General features: G+C 56.4%; 1 protein-coding gene across 7 annotated transcripts in view; it reads right to left on the reverse strand.

Moving 5' to 3' along the window:
- Positions 1-23,829, reverse strand: part of DOCK3 (dedicator of cytokinesis 3) — a 179,806-nt gene that overhangs the window by 132,714 nt on the left and 23,263 nt on the right. For 6 of the 7 annotated variants that reach the window (XR_011314921.1, XR_011314923.1, XR_011314922.1 and 3 more), the window contains exons 1-3: positions 18,111-18,206; positions 13,039-13,122; positions 9,882-9,922 (exon numbers count right to left, since the gene is read on the reverse strand). Coding sequence is in view for 4 of the 7 variants with exons in the window: in XM_069736069.1 (XP_069592170.1) it covers positions 9,882-9,922; positions 13,039-13,122; positions 18,111-18,186 (201 nt within the window). In the remaining 3 variants the exon portion in view is untranslated. Of the gene's footprint in view, positions 1-9,881; positions 9,923-13,038; positions 13,123-18,110; positions 18,207-23,829 lie in introns of those variants that run through there. The other variant, XM_069736068.1, reaches the window with a different exon arrangement.

The raw sequence follows: 23,829 nt of genomic DNA on the forward strand, positions 1-23,829 counted from the left end.
GAGTATAGGATCTGCCACCCCCCCCCCCCCCTGGCAAGTATAGAGGACCTGCCCCCCTCGACAAGTATAGAGGACCTGTCCCAAGGCGAGGAGAGGACCTGCCCCGAGAGGACCTGCCCCCCCCCGGCAAGTACAGAGGACCTGCCCCCAAGAGAATATAGAAGACCTGCTCCCCGGCGAGTATAGGACCTGCCCCCCCCCCCCCCACTCGACAAGTACAGAGGACCTGCCCCCAAGGGAATATAGAAGACCTGCTCCCTGGCGAGTATAGGACCTGCCCCCCCCCCCCCCTGGCAAGTATAGAGGAACTGCCCCCCTCGACAAGTATAGAGGACCTGTCCCAAGGCGAGGAGAGGACCTGCCCCGAGAGGACCTGCCCCCCCCCCCGGCAAGTACAGAGGACCTGCCCCCAAGAGAATATAGAAGACCTGCTCCCCGGCGAGTATAGGACCTGCCCCCCCCCCCCTCGACAAGTACAGAGGACCTGCCCCCAAGGGAATATAGAAGACCTGCTCCCTGGCGAGTATAGGACCTGCCCCCCCCCCCCCCCTGGCAAGTATAGAGGAACTGCCCCCCTCGACAAGTATAGAGGACCTGTCCCAAGGCGAGGAGAGGACCTGCCCCGAGAGGACCTGCCCCCCCCCCGGCAAGTACAGAGGACCTGCCCCCAAGAGAATATAGAAGACCTGCTCCCTGGCGAGTATAGGACCTGCCCCCCCCCCCCCCCCTGGCAAGTATAGAGGACCTGCCCCCCTCGACAAGTATAGAGGACCTGTCCCAAGGCGAGGAGAGGACCTGCCCCGAGAGGACCTGCCCCCCCCCGGCAAGTACAGAGGACCTGCCCCCAAGAGAATATAGAAGACCTGCTCCCCGGCGAGTATAGGACCTGCCCCCCCCCCCCCCTCGACAAGTACAGAGGACCTGCCCCCAAGGGAATATAGAAGACCTGCTCCCTGGCGAGTATAGGACCTGCCCCCCCCCCCCCCTGGCAAGTATAGAGGAACTGCCCCCCGGCAAGTATAGAGGATCTGCCCCCGGCGAGTATAGAGGTGATAATTGCATCACCTATGCGATACTAAGGAAATCCTGAAAACATGACCTGTTGGTGGCTCTTGAGGACCGGAGTTGGGGAACACTGGTATAGAGGATCCGCCCCCCCCCGGCGAGTATAGAGGAATAGAGGATCCGCCCCCCCGGCGAGTATAGAGGATCCGCCCCCCGGCGAGTATAGAGGATCCGCCCCCCGGACGAGTATAGAGGACCTGCCCCCCGGCGAGTATAGAGGATCCGCCCCCCGGCGAGTATAGAGGATCTGCCCCCTGGCGAGTATAGAGGATCCGCCCCCTGGCGAGTATAGAGGATCCGCCCCCGGACGAGTATAGAGGATCCGCCCCCGGACGAGTATAGAGGATCCGCCCCCGGACGAGTATAGAGGATCCGCCCCCGGACGAGTATAGAGGATCCGCCCCCGGACGAGTATAGAGGATCTGCCCCCAGACGAGTATAGAGGATCTGCCCCCTGGCGAGTATAGAGGATCTGCCCGCTGGCGAGTATAGAGGATCTGCCCCCCGGCGAGTATAGAGGATCCGCCCCCGGACGAGTATAGAGGATCCGCCCCCGGACGAGTATAGAGGATCCGCCCCCCGGCGAGTATAGAGGATCCGCCCCCCGGCGAGTATAGAGGATCCGCCCCCGGACGAGTATAGAGGATCTGCCCCCCGGTGAGGAGAGGACCTGCCCCCCGGTGAGGAGAGGACCTGCCCCCGGAGGGTGGGTTTAGTATTGTTCTGGGGCTTTACAGTTTTTGGCAGCGAGTTGCATTCATTTTCTGATTCCCGTTTAATGACCTTTGTGGTAAGGAGGTGGGTCGGGAACGTGGCCGGGGGCTGATGCCAGGGTGACACCGTAAGCAGAGAACTGTCCAGCGCCATGGCCACATAATCCACCATTAGACGTGGTCACAGGCGGTTGTGTCCCCGGCACGTGGAGCTGATGGCGGCCTCTACCCTGGGACACACGGGCTGCCGAGAGGTCGCTGTAATGCTACTGATGAGCTGGGAATTGGTCTCCTGACCCTCCGGCCCCACATGAGGGTCACCTCTGGCTCTGTGCACAGGACCCGGCGTCCATTAAAGGTTTCTATGGAGAAGTGAAGAGCAGCTCTGCAATGAGCGGGTACAATGCAGCCATTGTGCTGCCCCGGCCCGTCCTGCACGTCCAGCGCCCATCACTGCCGATTTCTCCTTTTCCCGTTTTCTCACACGGTGATTTCTACTTAGAATTATCTCAATGTATCCGTTCACTGGCAGGACTACAAATCCCAGCAAAGCCCCAGTACAATGTCCCTCACAGCACATAGGAGTCTATGGAGGTCAGCGTCACTAATGTCCCAAAAACCAGCACAAAAAACAGGAACTACAACAACAAGCATGCACGCAACCCATTGCTGCTTGTGAGGACGCCGCATGAGAGGAGGAGGCCGTATGAGAGGAGGAGGCCGCAGAGTGCGAAGAGGAGGCCGCAGAGTGCGAAGAGGAGGCCGCAGAGTGCAAAGAGGAGGCCGCAGAGTGCAAAGAGGAGGCCGCAGAGTGCAAAGAGGAGGCCGCAGAGTGCAAAGAGGAGGCCGCAGAGTGCAAAGAGGAGGCCGCAGAGTGCAAAGAGGAGGCCGCAGAGTGCAAAGAGGAGGCCGCAGAGTGCAAAGAGGAGGCCGCAGAGTGCAAAGAGGAGGCCGCAGAGTGCAAAGAGGAGGCCGCAGAGTGCAAAGAGGAGGCCGCAGAGTGCAAAGAGGAGGCCGCAGAGTGCGAAGAGGAGGCCGCAGAGTGCGAAGAGGAGGCCGCAGAGTGCGAAGAGGAGGCCGCAGAGTGCGAAGAGGAGGCCGCAGAGTGCAAAGAGGAGGCCGCAGAGTGCAAAGAGGAGGCCGCAGAGTGCAAAGAGGAGGCCGCAGAGTGCAAAGAGGAGGCCGCAGAGTGCAAAGAGGCCGCCGCAGAGTGCGAAGAGGAGGCCGCAGAGTGCAAAGAGGAGGCCGCAGAGTGCAAAGAGGAGGCCGCAGAGTGCAAAGAGGAGGCCGCAGAGTGCAAAGAGGAGGCCGCAGAGTGCAAAGAGGAGGCCGCAGAGTGCAAAGAGGAGGCCGCAGAGTGCAAAGAGGAGGCCGCAGAGTGCAAAGAGGAGGCCGCAGAGTGCAAAGAGGAGGCCGCAGAGTGCAAAGAGGAGGCCGCAGAGTGCAAAGAGGAGGCCGCAGAGTGCAAAGAGGAGGCCGCAGAGTGCGAAGAGGAGGCCGCAGAGTGCGAAGAGGAGGCCGCAGAGTGCGAAGAGGAGGCCGCAGAGTGCAAAGAGGAGGCCGCAGAGTGCGAAGAGGAGGCCGCAGAGTGCGAAGAGGAGGCCGCAGAGTGCGAAGAGGAGGCCGCAGAGTGCGAAGAGGAGGCCGCAGAGTGCGAAGAGGAGGCCGCAGAGTGCAAAGAGGAGGCCGCAGAGTGCAAAGAGGAGGCCGCAGAGTGCAAAGAGGAGGCCGCAGAGTGCAAAGAGGAGGCCGCAGAGTGCAAAGAGGAGGCCGCAGAGTGCAAAGAGGAGGCCGCAGAGTGCAAAGAGGAGGCCGCAGAGTGCAAAGAGGAGGCCGCAGAGTGCAAAGAGGAGGCCGCAGAGTGCAAAGAGGAGGCCGCAGAGTGCAAAGAGGAGGCCGCAGAGTGCAAAGAGGAGGCCGCAGAGTGCAAAGAGGAGGCCGCAGAGTGCAAAGAGGAGGCCGCAGAGTGCGAAGAGGAGGCCGCAGAGTGCGAAGAGGAGGCCGCAGAGTGCGAAGAGGAGGCCGCAGAGTGCAAAGAGGAGGCCGCAGAGTGCGAAGAGGAGGCCGCAGAGTGCGAAGAGGAGGCCGCAGAGTGCGAAGAGGAGGCCGCAGAGTGCGAAGAGGAGGCCGCAGAGTGCGAAGAGGAGGCCGCAGAGTGCGAAGAGGAGGCCGCAGAGTGCGAAGAGGAGGCCGCAGAGTGCAAAGAGGAGGCCGCAGAGTGCAAAGAGGAGGCCGCAGAGTGCAAAGAGGAGGCCGCAGAGTGCAAAGAGGAGGCCGCAGAGTGCAAAGAGGAGGCCGCAGAGTGCAAAGAGGAGGCCGCAGAGTGCAAAGAGGAGGCCGCAGAGTGCAAAGAGGAGGCCGCAGAGTGCAAAGAGGAGGCCGCAGAGTGCAAAGAGGAGGCCGCAGAGTGCAAAGAGGAGGCCGCAGAGTGCAAAGAGGAGGCCGCAGAGTGCAAAGAGGAGGCCGCAGAGTGCGAAGAGGAGGCCGCAGAGTGCGAAGAGGAGGCCGCAGAGTGCGAAGAGGAGGCCGCAGAGTGCGAAGAGGAGGCCGCAGAGTGCAAAGAGGAGGCCGCAGAGTGCAAAGAGGAGGCCGCAGAGTGCGAAGAGGAGGCCGCAGAGTGCGAAGAGGAGGCCGCAGAGTGCGAAGAGGAGGCCGCAGAGTGCGAAGAGGAGGCCGCAGAGTGCGAAGAGGAGGCCGCAGAGTGCAAAGAGGAGGCCGCAGAGTGCAAAGAGGAGGCCGCAGAGTGCAAAGAGGAGGCCGCAGAGTGCGAAGAGGAGGCCGCAGAGTGCGAAGAGGAGGCCGCAGAGTGCGAAGAGGAGGCCGCAGAGTGCGAGAAGGAGGCCGCAGAGTGCGGGGAGGAGGCCGCAGAGCGTGGGGAGGAGACTGTAGAGCGTGGGGAGGAGGCCGCAGAGCGTGGGGAGGAGAGCAATGAGGGTAATGGGGAGTTGTGGTGTAATAAAGAGGTGGAGGGTAATAAGACAGCAGGGGAGGGGGTAGTAAAGATTAGCATTATGTAGAATAGGAGGCGGGGCCAGTGATGCTCAGGGGCAGGGCTTAGCGGTAATGATCCATGTCCCACATGTGCTATAATATAGTCTGATAGAAATTTCTGTGGCCGAAAATAAAATTCCATAAATGTCAGGAAGCTGAAGGGTGAATTTCACCCAGGAGGCGTCCGCCACATCTCAGTCCACACTGTTTACTGCATTAACTGCAGAGCTGCGCTCTCGGCTACGTGTCGCTAAGTGACGGCTCAGAGAGGAAAGCACGAGAACATGGAGGGACGGGAAATGCCTCCTGCAAGAATCAACACAGAAGTTATTTATCGATCCAAGTCCAGGAAAACGATTCGCTCCGTCATCACAAGCAGAACAAGTGTATAACTACAAGGCCCAGGACAACTACAAGGCCCAGGACAACGACAAGGCCCAGGACCAACTACAAGGCCCAGGGCCAACTACAAGCGCCAGGACAACTACAAGGCCCAGGACAACTACAAGGCCCAAGACCAACTACAAGGCCCAGGGCCAACTACAAGGCCCAGGGCCAACTACAAGGCCCAGGGCCAACTACAAGGCCCAGGGCCAACTACAAGCGCCAGGACAACAACAAGGCCCAGGACAACTACAAGGCCCAAGATAACTACAAGCGCCAGGACAACTACAAGGCCCAGGACAACAACAAGGCCCAGGACAACTACAAGCGCCAGGACAACTACAAGGCCCAGGACAACAACAAGGCCCAGGACAACTACAAGGCCCAGGGCCAACTACAAGGCCCAAGATAACTACAAGCGCCAGGACAACTACAAGCGCCAGGACAACTACAAGGCCCAGGACAACTACAAGGCCCAAGATAACTACAAGCGCCAGGACAACTACAAGCGCCAGGACAACTACAAGGCCCAGGACAACTACAAGGCCCAAGATAACTACAAGCGCCAGGACAACTACAAGCGCCAGGACAACTACAAGGCCCAGGACAACTACAAGGCCCAAGATAACTACAAGCGCCAGGACAACTACAAGCGCCAGGACAACTACAAGGCCCAGGACAACAACAAGGCCCAAGATAACTACAAGGCCCAGGGCCAACTACAAGGCCCAGGGCCAACTACAAGGCCCAGGACAACTACAAGGCCCAGGACAACTACAAGGCCCAGGACAACTACAAGGCCCAGGACAACTACAAGGCCCAGGACAAAGACGAGAGAGAGACATGAGATGGCGCAGTGAGAAGACGATGTTGAGGAGGAGGAAGGTGTCAATGTGTGGATAATGGGGGGGGACCAGCAGGGGGAGACCCCACCCCACACCGGGCAGGGGTGCGCACATTTGCTCGGCGGGGCTCCTTCCTTCCTGACTCCTTTTTATAGATGGCGGCTTTCAGCACTAATGAACTGTTAACGAGCGTGCAATTACTTATGCTAATGTACAGCTGGAGGCAGGTGGGGGTCCAAGCCTCAGTGACACCAGGGAGGGGGGACACAACATGGCAGCTCCCTGCGACTCTAGACTACTACATAACAGGGGGCACCCAGAGGCTGGCGGGAAACAATGAGGGTCAGGGCACACAACAGAGGGGAATGGGAGGTGTGAGAAAGGGGATTATCACCAGCCGGCCCACGGGGTGAGAGGGAGGATGAAGAGGGGGCACAATATAGGAAGGCCAGAATCTCACCTGCTGCTTTACTGACACCTGACATACTCTGTGCTGCTGGGGGTCCTCGGGCCCTGCTCTGTGGGACTCCTGTCTATGACTTCCAATGAGACCAGCATACTCCTCTCCTGAGTCCTGACATACTCTGTGCTGCTGGGGGTCCTCGGGCCCTGCTCTGTGTGACTTCGGTCTATGACTTCCAATGAGACCAGCATACTCCTCTCTGTGCTGATGTGACCTTGTGCCTTTCACTACAGAAGGCTCAGAGTGCTCATCTTTAAGAAGAGACGCACAAGACATGAAGATAAAGCTGCTCATCCGCTGACACACTGTGCAGACTCCACAGCTCAGGGTAATCAGCTTTCCCTCTGTGCTGCTGTTATTCTTGTGCAGTGGATGGCAGCCATCGTCCTGGGATGTCCTCGCCTCACCTGCAGCGCACACGGTCAGCAGCGCTATGGCTCTCAGGATAATGACAGCGCTCTGGATCCACATGGAGGCGGTGTGAACACTCACCAATGTAGCAGAGGCGGTGAACACTGAAAACACACAGCTGGCCAACATCAAAGACCCCGATTACTCTGCGCCCCATATTATTCTTCAGATTGGAAAGGCGGTGCAATAAAGATGTAATTTTGTATTTTTCCCATAACCTCATGGACGGTTTGTGTCTCGGGGTCTTTGGATCACTGATCTCAAACCCCTGTGATAATTAGTCGCTAGATGGCCAATTAAAGGAAATCTCCTTATGAAGGACGAGCCACATTATTAAGCAGCCACAGGTTTCAAGCAATGAGGGAAAGAAAAAGGATCTCTGCCGCCGAAAAGCGTCACATAGTGCAGTGCCTCGGTCAAGATGTGAAAGCCTTAGATATTTCATGGAAATGTAAGAGCGATTATCCTACTGTGAAGAGATTTGTAGAAGAGACGGCTCATGCAGTGAAAGGCATAATGAGGAAGGTTCCTGCAGCTAAAGGCATAATGAGGAAGGTTCCTACAGCTAAAGGCAGAATGAGGAATGTTTGTGCAGCTAAAGGCATAATGAGGAAGGTTCCTGCAGCTAAAGGCAGAATGAGGAATGTTTGTGCAGCTAAAGGCAGATTGAGGAAGGTTCCTGCAGCAAAAGGCAGAATGAGGAAGGTTCCTGCAGCAAAAGGCAGAATGAGGAAGGTTCCTGCAGCTAAAGGCATAATGAGGAAGGTTCCTGCAGCTAAAGGCATAAGGAAGGTTCCTGCAGCTAAAGGCAGATTGATGAACATTTGTGCAGCTAAAGGCAGAATGAGGAAGGTTCCTGCAGCTAAAGGCATAATGAAGAAGGTTGCTGCAGCTAAAGGCAGAATGAGGAACGTTTGTGCAGCTAAAGGCAGATTGAGGAAGGTTCCTGCAGCTAAAGGCATGAGGAATATTTGTGCAGCTAAAGGCATAATGAGGAAGCTTCCTGCCAGACAAATTCATCAGATTAAGGGAGAAGCTGGTAAAATGCCATTACAAAGCAGCAGAGAGGTATGTGAAGCTGCTGGAGCCTCTGATGACCCCTCAAGATGTAGGATCATCCGCAGGCCGCAGTTGTGCATAAACCTAGTTTTTGGCTGCTCCTAATCCGCGCTCACAAGCAGATTTGGCTGCGGTGGCCTCAACGTACATGAAGACTCATTGTAAACCAGCCATGTTTACTGATGATGCCTTTCAACCCTAGATGGTCCCATAGGGTGAAGATGTGGATGGTTGATGGACGGCCAACATTTCCCAACAAGGCTGAGACGTCAGCAAGGAGGTGGAGGAGTCATGTTTTAGGCCGGAATCCTGGGGAGAGCTGGTAGCTCCTTTAGGCTCCCTGAAGCTGTAAAAATGACCTCTGCAAGTATATAGAGTTACTGACAATCACTTTCTACTATGCTACAAAAAGAAGAACCGCCGCTGTCTGTAGCATCATCTTCATGGTGACAATGTCCCACCTCATGCTGCAAAGAAACCTCCAAGTCATTGGCTGCTATGGATATAAAGGAGGATACTCATGGTGTGACCACCACCCTCCCCTGACCTCAGCGCTATTGAGAAATTCTGGAGGATCCTCAGCAGAAGATCTATGAGGGTGGGAGGCCGATCACATCAGAGCTGCAGCTCTGGGGGCGATTCTGAGATCCAGCAAAGAAATTAAATCAGAAACTCTCCAGAAATTCCCAAGTTCAGTGGAAGCCGAACTGTGGAGGTGAAATCCCAGACGCTCCGATGTGACCTGGACTCGGCCTTATGAAGCTTCTGATGTGACCTGGACTCGGCCTTATGAAGCTTCTGATGTGACCTGGACTCGGCCTTATGAAGCTTCTGATGTGACCTGGACTCGGCCTTATGAAGCTTCCGATGTGACCTGGACTCGGCCTTATGAAGCTTCCGATGTGACCTGGACTCGGCCTTATGAAGCTTCTGATGTGACCTGGACTCGGCCTTATGAAGCTTCTGATGTAGCCTGGACTCGGCCTTATGAAGCTTCTGATGTGACCTGGACTCGGCCTTATGAAGCTTCTGATGTGACCTGGACTCGGCCTTATGAAGCTTCTGATGTGACCTGGACTCGGCCTTATGAAGCTTCCGATGTGACCTGGACTCGGCCTTATGAAGCTTCCGATGTGACCTGGACTCGGCCTTATGAAGCTTCCGATGTGACCTGGACTCGGCCTTATGAAGCTTCTGATGTGACCTGGACCCGGCCTTATGAAGCTTCTGATGTGACCTGGACTCGGCCTTATGAAGCTTCTGATGTGACCTGGACTCGGCCTTATGAAGCTTCTGATGTGACCTGGACTCGGCCTTATGAAGCTTCCGATGTGACCTGGACTCGGCCTTATGAAGCTTCCGATGTGACCTGGACTCGGCCTTATGAAGCTTCCGATGTGACCTGGACTCGGCCTTATGAAGCTTCTGATGTGACCTGGACTCGGCCTTATGAAGCTTCTGATGTGACCTGGACTCAGCCTTATGAAGCTTCTGATGTGACCTGGACTCGGCCTTCTGAAGCTTCCGATGTGACCTGGACTCGGCCTTATGAAGCTTCTGATGTGACCTGGACTCGGCCTTATGAAGCTTCTGATGTCAGTAATGTGACGTCTAACGCTGCAGATCCCACAAGTCTCCGATCTCAGCTCTTTACAACCTGGAAAATGTCCGGACTCTCGTTCTGCAGAAGAATTCGCTGCTTTCTGAGGTTTTTACTTCTGAAATAAATCCTGTCCTTATTGGGAGATTTGCCCAATAAATGTGATTTATCTTGTAATGTTCGATGATTGGACATTATACGACTCATCTGTGTCCAGGAAAATAACAGAAATTGTGGAATAATTTGGGGAGTGGTGTAGATGTGAGGGTCTCAGAAGTCTTGGACCCCCATAACCCCTCTTAACCCTCGCAGCCCCACCATCAGTCTTTCATACTTTTTTTTTTTCTTACCTTTGCCTTTGGGTTTTTGATGGAGGATCCTCGGTACCAACCTGCAAAACAAGATGATCAGTTAAGATTCATCCAAAACAAGGGAGGCCTCCATCTAATGTAGAACTAGAAGTTCTTGGAGGGTCTGCAGATAGCACGGGGGGCACCTTGTAGGTACAGTCTGATGGAAGTGACAGGGATCACCACACTCTACACGCCTAGAGTCTGGCATAGGTCGGAGGACAACAGGGAGAAGAATGACACCTCAATAATGGTGGGGGTATCATGATGCCGCAGCTCTGCCTGGGTGGGCTTATCGCGGGGAATTCTGGGGAGGATGAACACTCCAACCCAGAGACTGTACAATGGAGGCGCCATTATTTCCTCTTCTCTGGGACCGGTGATGTCCGGTATGTGAGCGGCGCTGACATGTCACCGAGCTGTACGTCCCGGAGAGATGGCGGCGAAACCAGGAGGCGAAACAGAGCGACGTCAACAGGACGTCACAGCCGCATCCAGAAACTGATCCCAGCAAACAAGGCAGAAATCCGCACAACCCCTCTATAGTCTTCACTATGTGTAACAGCGACCTCGTCCTGCTCTCACAGCTGAGGGATTGTTACCATGTACCAGAGAAAGTCATCAATCATCAGCCTGGAGTCCAGGAGATACGGACACAGATAAAGAAGTGCACACGTGGAGAAAATCCAGCGCGATATAGGTACTCATAGAAAAAATAACATTGATCCATGATTTAAAAAAGTTCCACGGATGTCCCATAAGGAATATATTGTGTCTATCAACAGCATATGACCCTACAGCAACTTTACCTAAACTTGGCTATAGCTGCCGTAGGGTCATATGCTGCTATGGTCACAATATATTCCTTATGGGACATCCATGGAAATTTTAAAAATTATGGATAAATACATTTTATTTTTTATATGAGTACCAACCAGTTGCTCGGCTTCCTTCCTTTCGTGCGGGATCAGATGAGTAGTAGCCTGGAGCTGAGCTGACTTGTTTTTCATATTAAATAAAGAACGTTGCAGACAGAATCTCATCATGTATCTGTATACAGGGAGCTCCCCCTAGTGGTGGCTGCAGACAGGATCTTATCGTGTATCTCTGTATACAGGGAGCTCCCCCTAGTGGTGGCTGCAGACAGGATCTTATCATGTATCTCTATATACAGGGAGCTCCCCCTAGTGGTGGCTGCAGACAGGATCTTATCATGTATCTCTATATACAGGGAGCTCCCCCTAGTGGTGGCTGCAGACAGGATCTTATCATGTATCTCTGTATACAGGGAGCTCCCCCTAGTGGTGACTGCAGACAGGATCTTATCATGTATCTCTATATACAGGGAGCTCCCCCTAGTGGTGGCTGCAGACAGGATCTTATCATGTATCTCTGTATACAGGGAGCTCCCCCTAGTGGTGACTGCAGACAGGATCTTATCATGTATCTCTATATACAGGGAGCTCCCCCTAGTGGTGGCTGCAGACAGGATCTTATCATGTATCTCTGTATACAGGGAGCTCCCCCTAGTGGTGACTGCAGACAGGATCTTATCATGTATCTGTATACAGTGAGCTCCCCCTAGTGGTGGCTGCAGACAGGATCTTATCATGTATCTGTATACAGGGAGCTCCCCCTAGTGGTGGCTGCAGACAGGATCTTATCATGTATCTGTATACAGGGAGCTCCCCCTAGTGGTGGCTGCAGACAGGATCTTATGTATCTGTATACAGGGAGCTCCACCTAGTGGTGGCTGCAGACAGGATCTTATCATGTATCTGTATACAGGGAGCTCCCCCTAGTGGTGGCTGCAGACAGGATCTTATCATGTATCTCTGTATACAGGGAGCTCCCTCTAGTGGTGGCTGCAGATAGGATCTTATCATGTACCTCTGTATACAGGGAGCTCCCCCTAGTGGAGACTGCAGACAGGATCTTATGTATCTCTGTATACAGGGAGCTCCCCCTAGTGGTGGCTGCAGACAGGATCTTATCATGTATCTCTATATACAGGGAGCTCCCCCTAGTGGTGGCTGCAGACAGGATCTTATCATGTATCTCTGTATACAGGGAGCTCCCCCTAGTGGTGGCTGCAGACAGGATCTTATCATGTATCTCTATATACAGGGAGCTCCCCCTAGTGGTGACTGCAGACTGGATCTTATGTACCTCTATGGAGCTCTCCATAGTGGTGGCTGCAGACAGGCAGAATTACTTGGTGGTCTATATCAGACAGAACTAGGACAGCTGCAGATATATTAGACGGGTGGGTGCAGACTGTTAGATTGGGTAGTTGGTGTTGACCCTGGACACTCGCTGTACAGACTGGACTTTGACCATTGTGTCCAGTGCCCCGTTATGTGTGGGACGGTGCTCTACTGGCTGTTTCCATACATTACACGGAGGCAGCGAGTGGACGGGTCGCTGGGGAGGATTCGGGGAACGCCGCTGGTTACAGCACGGGGGCTCAGATGGTATTTTATAAATCTCTGGTACGTGAAGCGGTGGGTTGCCTTCTGTGCCGCACATCCCATTACAAGGACGTTACATCCGCACTTATTATTCTGCTAATGTTTTTGCGGTTGGCTGGAAATTGTCCCGACTGCAATAATGTAAATTACAAATGCAGCGAAAGTGGAAGCTTAAAGGGAAACTCCGGTAAATAGGCCAAATTCCCGAATAAGAGTCACAGTGTAAATAGGTCGACGTAAATCATGGCGCTGAGTGATACATTGTTGCACATGAGCACAATACGTTTCCATTAATGATGATCCCAAGTCAGAAATACGCATTGTTTTGGGGTCCACATACTGACAAAACGAGAGGTGATGAGTAACTCCAAAGAGAAACATTCCCCCAAACTGTAGCAGCGGCCATAGTGGTGGTCACCCAGCTTTCCCAGGAACATTATATGCATGGTCCAGACACAGTAGTGTGTGGCTGCCAGTCTGCGCTAATAACATTTGGGGTCCTTTCTGCATTAGGGTCCGCAGCAGCAAATCCCGCACCCCAGATGCAGATGTCAGATCCGCAGCGTCAAGGAATTCACGTCGTGGATTTTTCAGAAGAAATTGGATAAAATTTCAGAAAATTCTGTTACATATCGGACCCCTGTGATCGTCCCCTATATTGGACCCCCACAGTCGCCCGCACTCACCTTCACATTTCTCCAGGATGTGCACAGTTTCTCCCAGTTCCAGAGTTAACCCTTGAGGTACCGATCCACGGAAACTAGATATGACTGAAAGAAAGAGAGACAAGGCAGAGTATAGCAGAGCTGACACGGTGGTGCGGAGGTCACTACATCATTACTATGTCCCCCCACCCCGGGGTCACCGTGGTGTGATCTGTACTGAACATGGAGGAGAGCGAGTAACCATCCATGCATGGAAGAATGTGTGGTCACAGTGTGCCAGTACCGCGCACAGCCTCGTATCAGTGTGACAGCGGGTGTATCGTCACCGCGCACAGCCTCGTATCAGTGTGACAGCGGGTGTATCGTCACCGCAGCACAGCCTCGTATCAGTGTGACAGCAGGTGTGTCGTCACCGCAGCACAGCCTCGTATCAGTGTGACAGCGGGTGTGTCGTCACCGTGCACAGCCTCGTATCAGTGTGACAGCGGGTGTGTCGTCACCGTGCACAGCCTCGTATCAGTGTGACAGCAGGTGTGTCGTCACCGCAGCACAGCCTCGTATCAGTGTGACAGCGGGTGTATCGTCACCGCGCACAGCCTCGTATCAGTGTGACAGCGGGTGTATCGTCACCGCGCAGCGCCTCGTATCAGTGTGACAGCGGGTGTATCGTCACCGCGCACAGCCTCGTATCAGTGTGACAGCGGGTGTATCGTCACCGCGCACAGCCTCGTATCAGTGTGACAGCGGGTGTATCGTCACCGCGCACAGCCTCGTATCAGTGTGACAGCGGGTGTATCGTCACCGCGCACAGCCTCGTATCAGTGTGACAGCGGGTGTATCGTCACCGCGCACAGCCTCGTATCAGTGTGACAGCGGGTGTATCGTCACCGCGCACAGCCTCGTATCAGTGTGACAGCGGGTGTATCGTCACCGCGCACAGCCTCGTATCAGTGTGACAGCGGGTGTATCGTCACCGCGCACAGCCTCGTATCAGTGTGACAGCGGGTGTATCGTCACCGCGCACAGCCTCGTATCAGTGTGACAGCGGGTGTATCGTCACCGCGCACAGCCTCGTATCAGTGTGACAGCGGGTGTATCGTCACCGCAGCACAGCCTCGTATCAGTGTGACAGCAGGTGTGTCGTCACCGCAGCACAGCCTCGTATCAGTGTGACAGCAGGTGTGTCGTCACCGCAGCACAGCCTCGTATCAGTGTGACAGCAGGTGTGTCGTCACCGCAGCACAGCCTCGTATCAGTGTGACAGCAGGTGTATCGTCACCGCGCAGCGCCTCGTATCAGTGTGACAGCGGGTGTATCGTCACCGCGCACAGCCTCGTATCAGTGTGACAGCGGGTGTATCGTCACCGCGCACAGCCTCGTATCAGTGTGACAGCGGGTGTATCGTCACCGCGCACAGCCTCGTATCAGTGTGACAGCGGGTGTATCGTCACCGCGCACAGCCTCGTATCAGTGTGACAGCGGGTGTATCGTCACCGCGCACAGCCTCGTATCAGTGTGACAGCGGGTGTATCGTCACCGCAGCACAGCCTCGTATCAGTGTGACAGCAGGTGTGTCGTCACCGCAGCACAGCCTCGTATCAGTGTGACAGCAGGTGTGTCGTCACCGCAGCACAGCCTCGTATCAGTGTGACAGCAGGTGTGTCGTCACCGCAGCACAGCCTCGTATCAGTGTGACAGCGGGTGTATCGTCACCGCGCACAGCCTCGTATCAGTGTGACAGCAGGTGTGTCGTCACCGCAGCACAGCCTCGTATCAGTGTGACAGCGGGTGTATCGTCACCGCGCACAGCCTCGTATCAGTGTGACAGCGGGTGTATCGTCACCGCGCACAGCCTCGTATCAGTGTGACAGCGGGTGTATCGTCACCGCAGCACAGCCTCGTATCAGTGTGACAGCAGGTGTGTCGTCACCGCGCACAGCCTCGTATCAGTGTGACAGCGGGTGTATCGTCACCGCGCACAGCCTCGTATCAGTGTGACAGCAGGTGTGTCGTCACCGCAGCACAGCCTCGTATCAGTGTGACAGCGGGTGTATCGTCACCGCAGCACAGCCTCGTATCAGTGTGACAGCAGGTGTGTCGTCACCGCAGCACAGCCTCGTATCAGTGTGACAGCGGGTGTATCGTCACCGCAGCACAGCCTCGTATCAGTGTGACGGCAGGTGTGTCGTCACCGCAGCACAGCCTCGTATCAGTGTGACAGCAGGTGTGTCGTCACCGCAGCACAGCCTCGTATCAGTGTGACAGCAGGTGTGTCGTCACCGCAGCACAGCCTCGTATCAGTGTGACAGCGGGTGTATCGTCACCGCGCACAGCCTCGTATCAGTGTGACAGCGGGTGTATCGTCACCGCGCACAGCCTCGTATCAGTGTGACAGCGGGTGTATCGTCACCGCAGCACAGCCTCGTATCAGTGTGACAGCAGGTGTGTCGTCACCGCAGCACAGCCTCGTATCAGTGTGACAGCAGGTGTGTCGTCACCGCAGCACAGCCTCGTATCAGTGTGACAGCAGGTGTGTCGTCACCGCAGCACAGCCTCGTATCAGTGTGACAGCGGGTGTATCGTCACCGCAGCACAGCCTCGTATCAGTGTGACAGCAGGTGTGTCGTCACCGCAGCACAGCCTCGTATCAGTGTGACAGCAGGTGTGTCGTCACCGCAGCACAGCCTCGTATCAGTGTGACAGCGGGTGTATCGTCACCGCGCACAGCCTCGTATCAGTGTGACAGCAGGTGTGTCGTCACCGCAGCACAGCCTCGTATCAGTGTGACAGCGGGTGTATCGTCACCGCAGCACAGCCTCGTATCAGTGTGACAGCAGGTGTGTCGTCACCGCAGCACAGCCTCGTATCAGTGTGACAGCGGGTGTGTCGTCACCGTGCACAGCCTCGTATCAGTGTGACAGCGGGTGTGTCGTCACCGTGCACAGCCTCGTATCAGTGTGACAGCGGGTGTATTGTCACCGCGCACAGCCTCGTATCAGTGTGACAGCGGGTGTATCGTCACCGCGCACAGCCTCGTATCAGTGTGACAGCGGGTGTATCGTCACCGCGCACAGCCTCGTATCAGTGTGACAGCGGGTGTATCGTCACCGCGCACAGCCTCGTATCAGTGTGACAGCGGGTGTATCGGGAGATCCTCTTGAGTTGTCAGGATGTGACCCCTGGGAGAGAGACCTTCTGTCTTGTCACGCCGTGACCCCAGAAGGGAGACCCGCTGTGTTGTCGGCCATGACCCTGAGAGGGAGACCCTCTGTGTTGTCAGGTCGTGACTTTGGGAGGGAGACCCTCTGTGCTGTCTGGCCGTGACCCCTGGGAGGGAGACCCTCTGTGTTGTCGGGCCGTGACCCTGGGAGGGAGACCCTCTGTGTTGTCAGGCCGTGACCCTGGGAGGGAGACCCTCTGTGTTGTCAGGCCGTGACCCCTGGGAGGGAGACCCTCTGTGTTGTCAGGCCGTGACCCCTGGTAGGGAGACCCTCTGTGTTGTCAGGCCGTGACCCTGGGAGGGAGACCCTCTGTGTTGTCAGGCCGTGACCCTGGGAGGGAGACCCTCTGTGTTGTCAGGCCGTGACCCCTGGTAGGGAGACCCTCTGTGTTGTCAGGTCGTGACCCTGGGAGGGAGACCCTCTGTGTTGTCAGGTCGTGACCCTGGGAGGGAGACCCTCTGTGTTGTCAGGCCGTGACCCTGGGAGGGAGACCCTCTGTGTTGTCAGGCCGTGACCCTGGGAGGGAGACCCTCTGTGTTGTCAGGCCGTGACCCTGGGAGGGAGACCCTCTGTGTTGTCAGGCCGTGACCCTGGGAGGGAGACCCTCTGTGTTGTCAGGCCGTGACCCTGGGGAGGGAGACCCTCTGTGTTGTCAGGCCGTGACCCTGGGAGGGAGACCCTCTGTGTTGTCAGGCCGTGACCCCTAGTAGGGAGACCCTCTGTGTTGTCAGGCCGTGACTTTGGGAGGGAGACCCTCTGTGTTGTCAGGTCGTGACCCTGGGAGGGAGACCCTCTGTGTTGTCAGGCCGTGACCCTGGGAGGGAGACCCTCTGTGTTGTCAGGCCGTGACCCTGGGAGGGAGACCCTCTGTGCTGTCAGGCCGTGACCCCTGGGAGGGAGACCCTCTGTTGTCAGGCCGTGACCCTGGGAGGGAGACCCTCTGTGTTGTCAGGCCGTGACCCTGGGAGGGAGACCCTCTGTGTTGTCAGGCCGTGACCCTGGGAGGGAGACCCTCTGTGTTGTCAGGCCGTGACCCTGGGAGGGAGACCCTCTGTGTTGTCAGGCCGTGACCCTGGGAGGGAGACCCTCTGTGTTGTCAGGCCGTGACCCTGGGAGGGAGACCCTCTGTGTTGTCAGGCCGTGACCCCTAGTAGGGAGACCCTCTGTGTTGTCAGGCCGTGTTGACCAGCCGCCAGAGACATCTATAACCTTGGATCCGTTCTTGCGTCTGCTCAGTCTGTGGATGGAGTGCGTCAGCGCCATCTCTCCCCCTGTGACTCGCTGGCGGGGAGCGCTCGCTCGCTCTGCAGTACTAACCCTCTCAGTGCCGCCTGCCAGGAACCTGCTGCCGTAAACCGCTCCTGGCCGCCCCCGAGCCTCCGCCGAGGCAATCACATCATCCCGTGCTCCCCAAGAACACGGCTCTCAGGATGCAGAGCGGACCCCAACAGTACCAGAAACACATTGCAAAGACCACCGACATTACCAAACCGCCTGACCCCGGAACTGTCACGGGGCCCAAAGCTCAGAGACCCCGGGACAGAAATGGCTTTAGGGGGGGGGGGGGGGGTGGATTCATCATCAGAAATCCTAGAGACACTACAACTCCCAGCATGCACTGAGCCACGACTGCCATCCGGAACCTTCCTCCGCAGAGTGGCCCCGGGGTCCGGCCCCAGATATTCAGCAAGATCCAATTAGTTATAAAATGACCTAATTAGCGGCAGAATGAGGCAGGACGGCGCCGACCTACATTCTGTACATCGGCTCCGGAATAGGAGCAAAACTCTAGACATCCGCAAGTCTACAACTCCCAGCAGCCACATCCTGCGTATAGCGCCTCCACATGGCGGAGTGGGGTATTACACCTACCAGATGCCTGTGGCAGCGCCCCCTGGGGGTTGTAGTCATTGTGTATCGATTGTGCCCAGCTGTGCTGTGAGGCCATGATGGGGGCTGTAGTTGGTTGTAGTCCCAGTAGTGATGGTCACAATTCCGACCACTTCCCTGCGGCCGCCGCTGTACGCTCCGCGCTACGAAGCCACGTGAGAGCGGTAGATGCGATGGCGCAGATCTGCAGGCGTCTGGACGTTTCTATGTAAATGTCCTTGAAGAGAAGCCGTCAGTGATCGCCTCGCACCCCCCGCACCGCTGCAGTCACCGCCGCAGCGAACACCCACACACTGCTGCACCGCCGCAGCCACCGCCGACCCCGGGGACACATCAGCACCATGTCCGGGCCCTAATAATGGTGATGTAGGAAAGTACCGGCTCCGAGACCCCCGAATATGAGGGCGGCCCTGTAATAACGGCCTCTACACAGGTCCCACACAACGGCACTCAGGTCCAGCATCCAATACTACAGCAAGTCTGATAATCCGGCAAGGAATCACCCAGGACGCGGGAATGAAGGCACAGAGGGGGATTCTGGGCTCTAATGACCCTTCTATGATAATGCCCATTAATCCAGAATGTCTGATAATCCAGCACGGTCAGGTCCACATTACAGAAGAACAATGTGTCTATGAAGGATGAATGTCTCCAGAATAACGCAGCCGAGAGGAGCGACACAGAACCGGGTCAAGGGGTCCAGCAGACCGGCACTACCGTGGGAAGACGAGAATCAGCGCAGAAACGGGGCACCGGCCCCCCAACATGGACATCAGCCCCTACAGATCTGACACTCCTCACAGCTGAGGGTTCGTTACAATGTCTCAGTTTGGAAAATCCTCCACCCTCCTGTCCTTAAAGTTTGTTACAATGTGTCCAGTCTCCATTTCCCCCCCAACTTCAGACTGAAACATTGTAACGAGCCCTCAGCTGAGAGAAGTGTTGATATATTTCAAGGCATTTGGCCTCTGGCGGTAAATAAGAATCTCCCCAATCACTGACGGGAAGGGGAGACCTCGCTGGCTAATGACTTTATCCTGGGAATTACTAGTCATGCGATTCCCCGCACACGCCGCCGTCTCTGACATTATATACCCAGGGAAGGATTCCGGATAATTGCCCAGATTACGGCGGTGCGGGCCGGGAGAGGACGGCTCCCTTTCTACACATTCGCTGCCTCCTCACCCACATGCACAGCTGAGGTTTCCATGAATTAAGGTCAGACAAAGCCCGGAGAGCGCGGCAGGAGGGGCCGTCATCCGCGGGGCAAGAGGGCCGTCATCCGCGGGGCAGGAGGGGCCATCGTCCGCGGGGCAAGAGGGCCGTCATCCGTGGGGCAGGAGGGGCCGTCATCCGCGGGGCAGGAGGGGCCGTCATCCGCGGGGCAGGAGGGGCCGCCATCCGCGGGGCAGGAGGGGCCATCGTCCGCGGGGCAAGAGGGGCCGCCATCCGCGGGGCAAGAGGGGCCATCGTCCGCGGGACAGGAGGGGCCGTCGTCCGCGGGGCAGGAGGGGCCGTCATCCGCGGGGCAGGAGGGGCCGTCATCCGCGGGGCAGGAGGGGCCGCCATCCGTGGGGCAGGAGGGGCCATCGTCCGCGGGACAGGAGGGGCCATCTTCTGCGGGGCAGGAGGGCCATCACCCGCGGGGCAAGAGGGCCGTCATCCGCGGGGCAAGAGGGGCCATCGTCCGCGGGACAGGAGGGGCCGTCGTCCGCGGGGCAGGAGGGGCCGTCATCCGCGGGGCAGGAGGGGCCGTCATCCGCGGGGCAGGAGGGGCCATCGTCCGCGGGACAGGAGGGGCCGTCGTCCGCGGGGCAGGAGGGGCCGTCATCCGCGGGGCAGGAGGGGCCGTCATCCGCGGGGCAGGAGGGGCCTTCGTCCGCGGGGCAGGAGGGGCCGTCATCCGCCGGGCAGGAGGGGCCATCATCCGCGGGGCAGGAGGGGCCGTCATCCGCGGGGCAGGAGGGGCCATAGTCCGCAGGGCAGGAGGGGCCATCATCCGCGGGGCAGGAGGTGCCGTCATCCGCGGGGCAGGAGGGGCCATAGTCCGCGGGGCAGGAGGGGCCATCATCCGCGGGGCAGGAGGGGCCATCATCCACGGGGCAGGAGGGGCCATCATCCACAGGGCAGGAGGGGCCATCATCCGTGGGGCAGGATTATCTAATGCTGATTTTATAACAATCACTGTCCAGCGTCTCCTGCGCAGACATAATCCGGCAGCAGGGGCAGGATGGTGCCAGGGGGTCGCACCGGTACCCCAGAACTTTACCCAGCCAGTGAGGTCATATCTGTATGAAAGGGGGCGCAGGGGAACATTCCCAGCGGGGCCCTAGCAGGACGGGGTACCCGGTGGTAGAATTTGGTGCCAGTTATCCTTGTGATTGACCCCTGCACCCCCCAGCCGGCATCGGTGACCCTCCTGCTGTGCCAGTGGCCGGACAGGAGACGCCTGCAGCGCTGTCTCGCACGTCTCCGCCATCATGATGTCAGTGCTTGCTCAGCATCTCCACAGATGCTCACAGTGCGGACCCCGGGGACACAGGACGGCAGAGCGCACTCCGCACTCGCGCCATCAGCAGCAGATGTGACACTGACGATGCAGAAGTGGTAAAGAGGCGACGAAGGAGCCACCGAGGAGTCAGCTGCAGCGGGGCCCAATCCTCCGGCCAGAAGAGTCCACACAAGTCATCTTACTTGTCGCACACCAGGCGGATGGGAAGATCCTGGCAGACGACGCTCAGCACTGGCGGCGGAACATGATGCTCCGCAGTCGCGGTGGAACCTGACGCTCCGCAGTCGTGGAAAAACCTGACGCTCCGCAGTCGCGGAGGAATCTGACGCTCCGCAGTCGCGGAGGAATCTGAAGCTCCGCAGTGGCGGTGGAATCTGACGCTCCGCAGTCGCGGTGGAATCTGACGCTCCACAGTCGCGGTGGAATCTGACGCTCCACAGTCGCGGTGGAATCTGACGCTCCACAGTCGCGGTGGAATCTGATGCTCCAGCGCCCAATGACCCGATCACATTAATGGGCCGGTGATACTTCATAGCTGTCTAATAAAATCTGCACATCTCAAGTGAATAGAAACTTGTTTCCAGGACTAAACAGCAAGCAGAAATCTCAAGATGAGGAGGAAATGACACAATGAAGCCTTTATCCTGTAAATTGTCACAAATATAGTACTGGTGCCCCGGGACGCTCTGCCCCTTTATCGTCCGCAGCGGGATGGGTGGCAGCGGTGCGTGGTCCGCAGCTTTTCGTTTGCTCAGAGCTTTCAGCAGAGATTAGCCTAATTAGATCGCCTTTACAACAAAGCCGCGGCCCTGCCCCTCCCCCACCACCAAGCCGAAATCCTGCGCCGAAAGGGCGGGGGCCACAGACATAAGGCCTCACCTGACCCCCGACCACAAAACCACCAATAAGTTGCAGAAGCCAACAGATCTCTCCATCATCAATCCCGTGTCTGCAGCTCACACTCCGCGGGTTTCTGTTGCTCCTTTCTGGATGTGACGTCTCGTTAAAAATCCTCATTAAACAAGACATCTCGCGCTCTCTATATCTAGACAGGACAAGTCTCTTATCACTCCTCTCCGTGGCTCCGCACTTCTACTGTCTCTGACTCTTTTCTAGATATCTCCTTTCACTGGCAAATTAGGATCATGTTTCAAACTCTTATTCTAGACAAAATCTCTGACTGCTCTCCAGACGCGACCCGACTCTCACTGCTCTCTAGATGTGACCCGACTCTCACTGCTCTCTAGATGTGACCCGTCTCACTGCTCTCTAGATGTGACCCGACTCTCACTGCTCTCTAGATGTGACCCGACTCTCACTGCTCTCTAGATGTGACCCGACTCTCACTGCTCTCTAGATGTGACCCGACTCTCACTGCTCTCTAGATATGACCCAACTCACTGCTCTCCAGACACGACACGACTCTCACTGCTTTCCAGATATGACCCGTCTCTCACCGCTCTCTAGGTATAACCCGTCTCTCACCGCTCTCTAGATATGACCCGTCTCTCACTGCTCTCCAGACACGACCCGTCTCACTGCTCTCCAGACACGACCCGTCTCTCACTGCTCTCCAGACACGACAACTCTCACTCCTCTCTAGATATGACCCGTCTCTCACTGCTCTCCAGACACGACCTGACTCACTGCTCTCTAGATATGACCCGACTCACTGCTCTCCAGACACAAACCGTCGCTCACCGCTCTCCAGACACGACCCGACTCTCACTGTTCTCCAGACACGACCCGACTCACTGCTCTCCAGACACGACACGACTCTCACTGCTCTCTAGATGTGACCCGTCTCTCACTGCTCTCCAGACACGACACGACTCACACTGCTCTCTAGATGTGACCCGTCTCTCACTGCTCTCCAGACACGACACGACTCTCACTGCTCTCCAGACACGACACGACTCTCACTGCTCTCTAGATGTGACCCGTCTCTCACTGCTCTCCAGACACGACACGACTCTCACTGCTCTCCAGACACGACACGACTCTCACTGCTCTCCAGACACGACACGACTCTCACTGCTCTCCAGACACGACACGACTCTCACTGCTCTCCAGACACGACACGACTCTCACTGCTCTCCAGACACGACACGACTCACTGCTCTCCAGACACGACACGACTCACTGCTCTCTAAATATGACCCGACTCACTGCTCTCCAGACACGACACACTGCTCTCTAGATGTGACCCGTATCTCACTGCTCTCCAGACACGACATGACTCACTGCTCTCCAGACACGACACGACTCACTGCTCTCCAGACACGACACGACTCACTGCTCTCTAAATATGACCCGACTCACTGCTCTCCAGACACGACACACTGCTCTCTAGATGTGACCCGTATCTCACTGCTCTCCAGACACGACACGACTCTCACTGCTCTCCAGACACGACACGACTCACTGCTCTCCAGACACGACACGACTCACTGCTCTCCAGACACGACACGACTCACTGCTCTCCAGACACGACACGACTCACTGCTCTCCAGACACGACACGACTCACTGCTCTCCAGACACGACACAACTCTCACTGCTCTCTAAATATGACCCGACTCACTGCTCTCCAGACACAACACGACTCTCACTGCTCTCTAGATGTGACCCGTATCTCACTGCTCTCCAGACACGACTCTCACTGCTCTCCAGACACGACACGACTCTCACTGCTCTCCAGACACGACACGACTCTCACTGCTCTCCAGACACGACTCACTGCTCTCCAGACACGACCCGTCTATCACCGCTCTCCAGGTATGACATGTCTATCAAGCTCACTATTTCTAGATATGACTCTCCTCTCCATCTTTCAAGCTCTCTGGAGAACTATCGCTTTAGGTCTCATCTTCTAGATATGACCTATCTTTCTATCTCTCCCCTTTATACAGTCCCTGTTTCTCTATTTCTAGGTTAGACTTGTCTCTAGCTCTCCTAGATTTGATGCCTGCCTCTATTACTCCTCTCTAGATATAAACATGTCTCTCTAGCTCTTAATGCTATATAACTCAAATTAGATGCCATCTACATATTTATTTATTTTGCTCACTTACATAGCGCCATTAATTCCACAGCTTTACAGCCAACTACATTGCTGTCCCCATTCAGGCTCACTATGTACATTCTCTAACAGTCTTTGGAATGTTGGAGGAAACCGGAGAATCCAGAG

Source organism: Ranitomeya imitator, chromosome 8, assembly GCF_032444005.1.
Source record: "Ranitomeya imitator isolate aRanImi1 chromosome 8, aRanImi1.pri, whole genome shotgun sequence".
Lineage (NCBI taxonomy): Eukaryota > Metazoa > Chordata > Amphibia > Anura > Dendrobatidae > Ranitomeya > Ranitomeya imitator.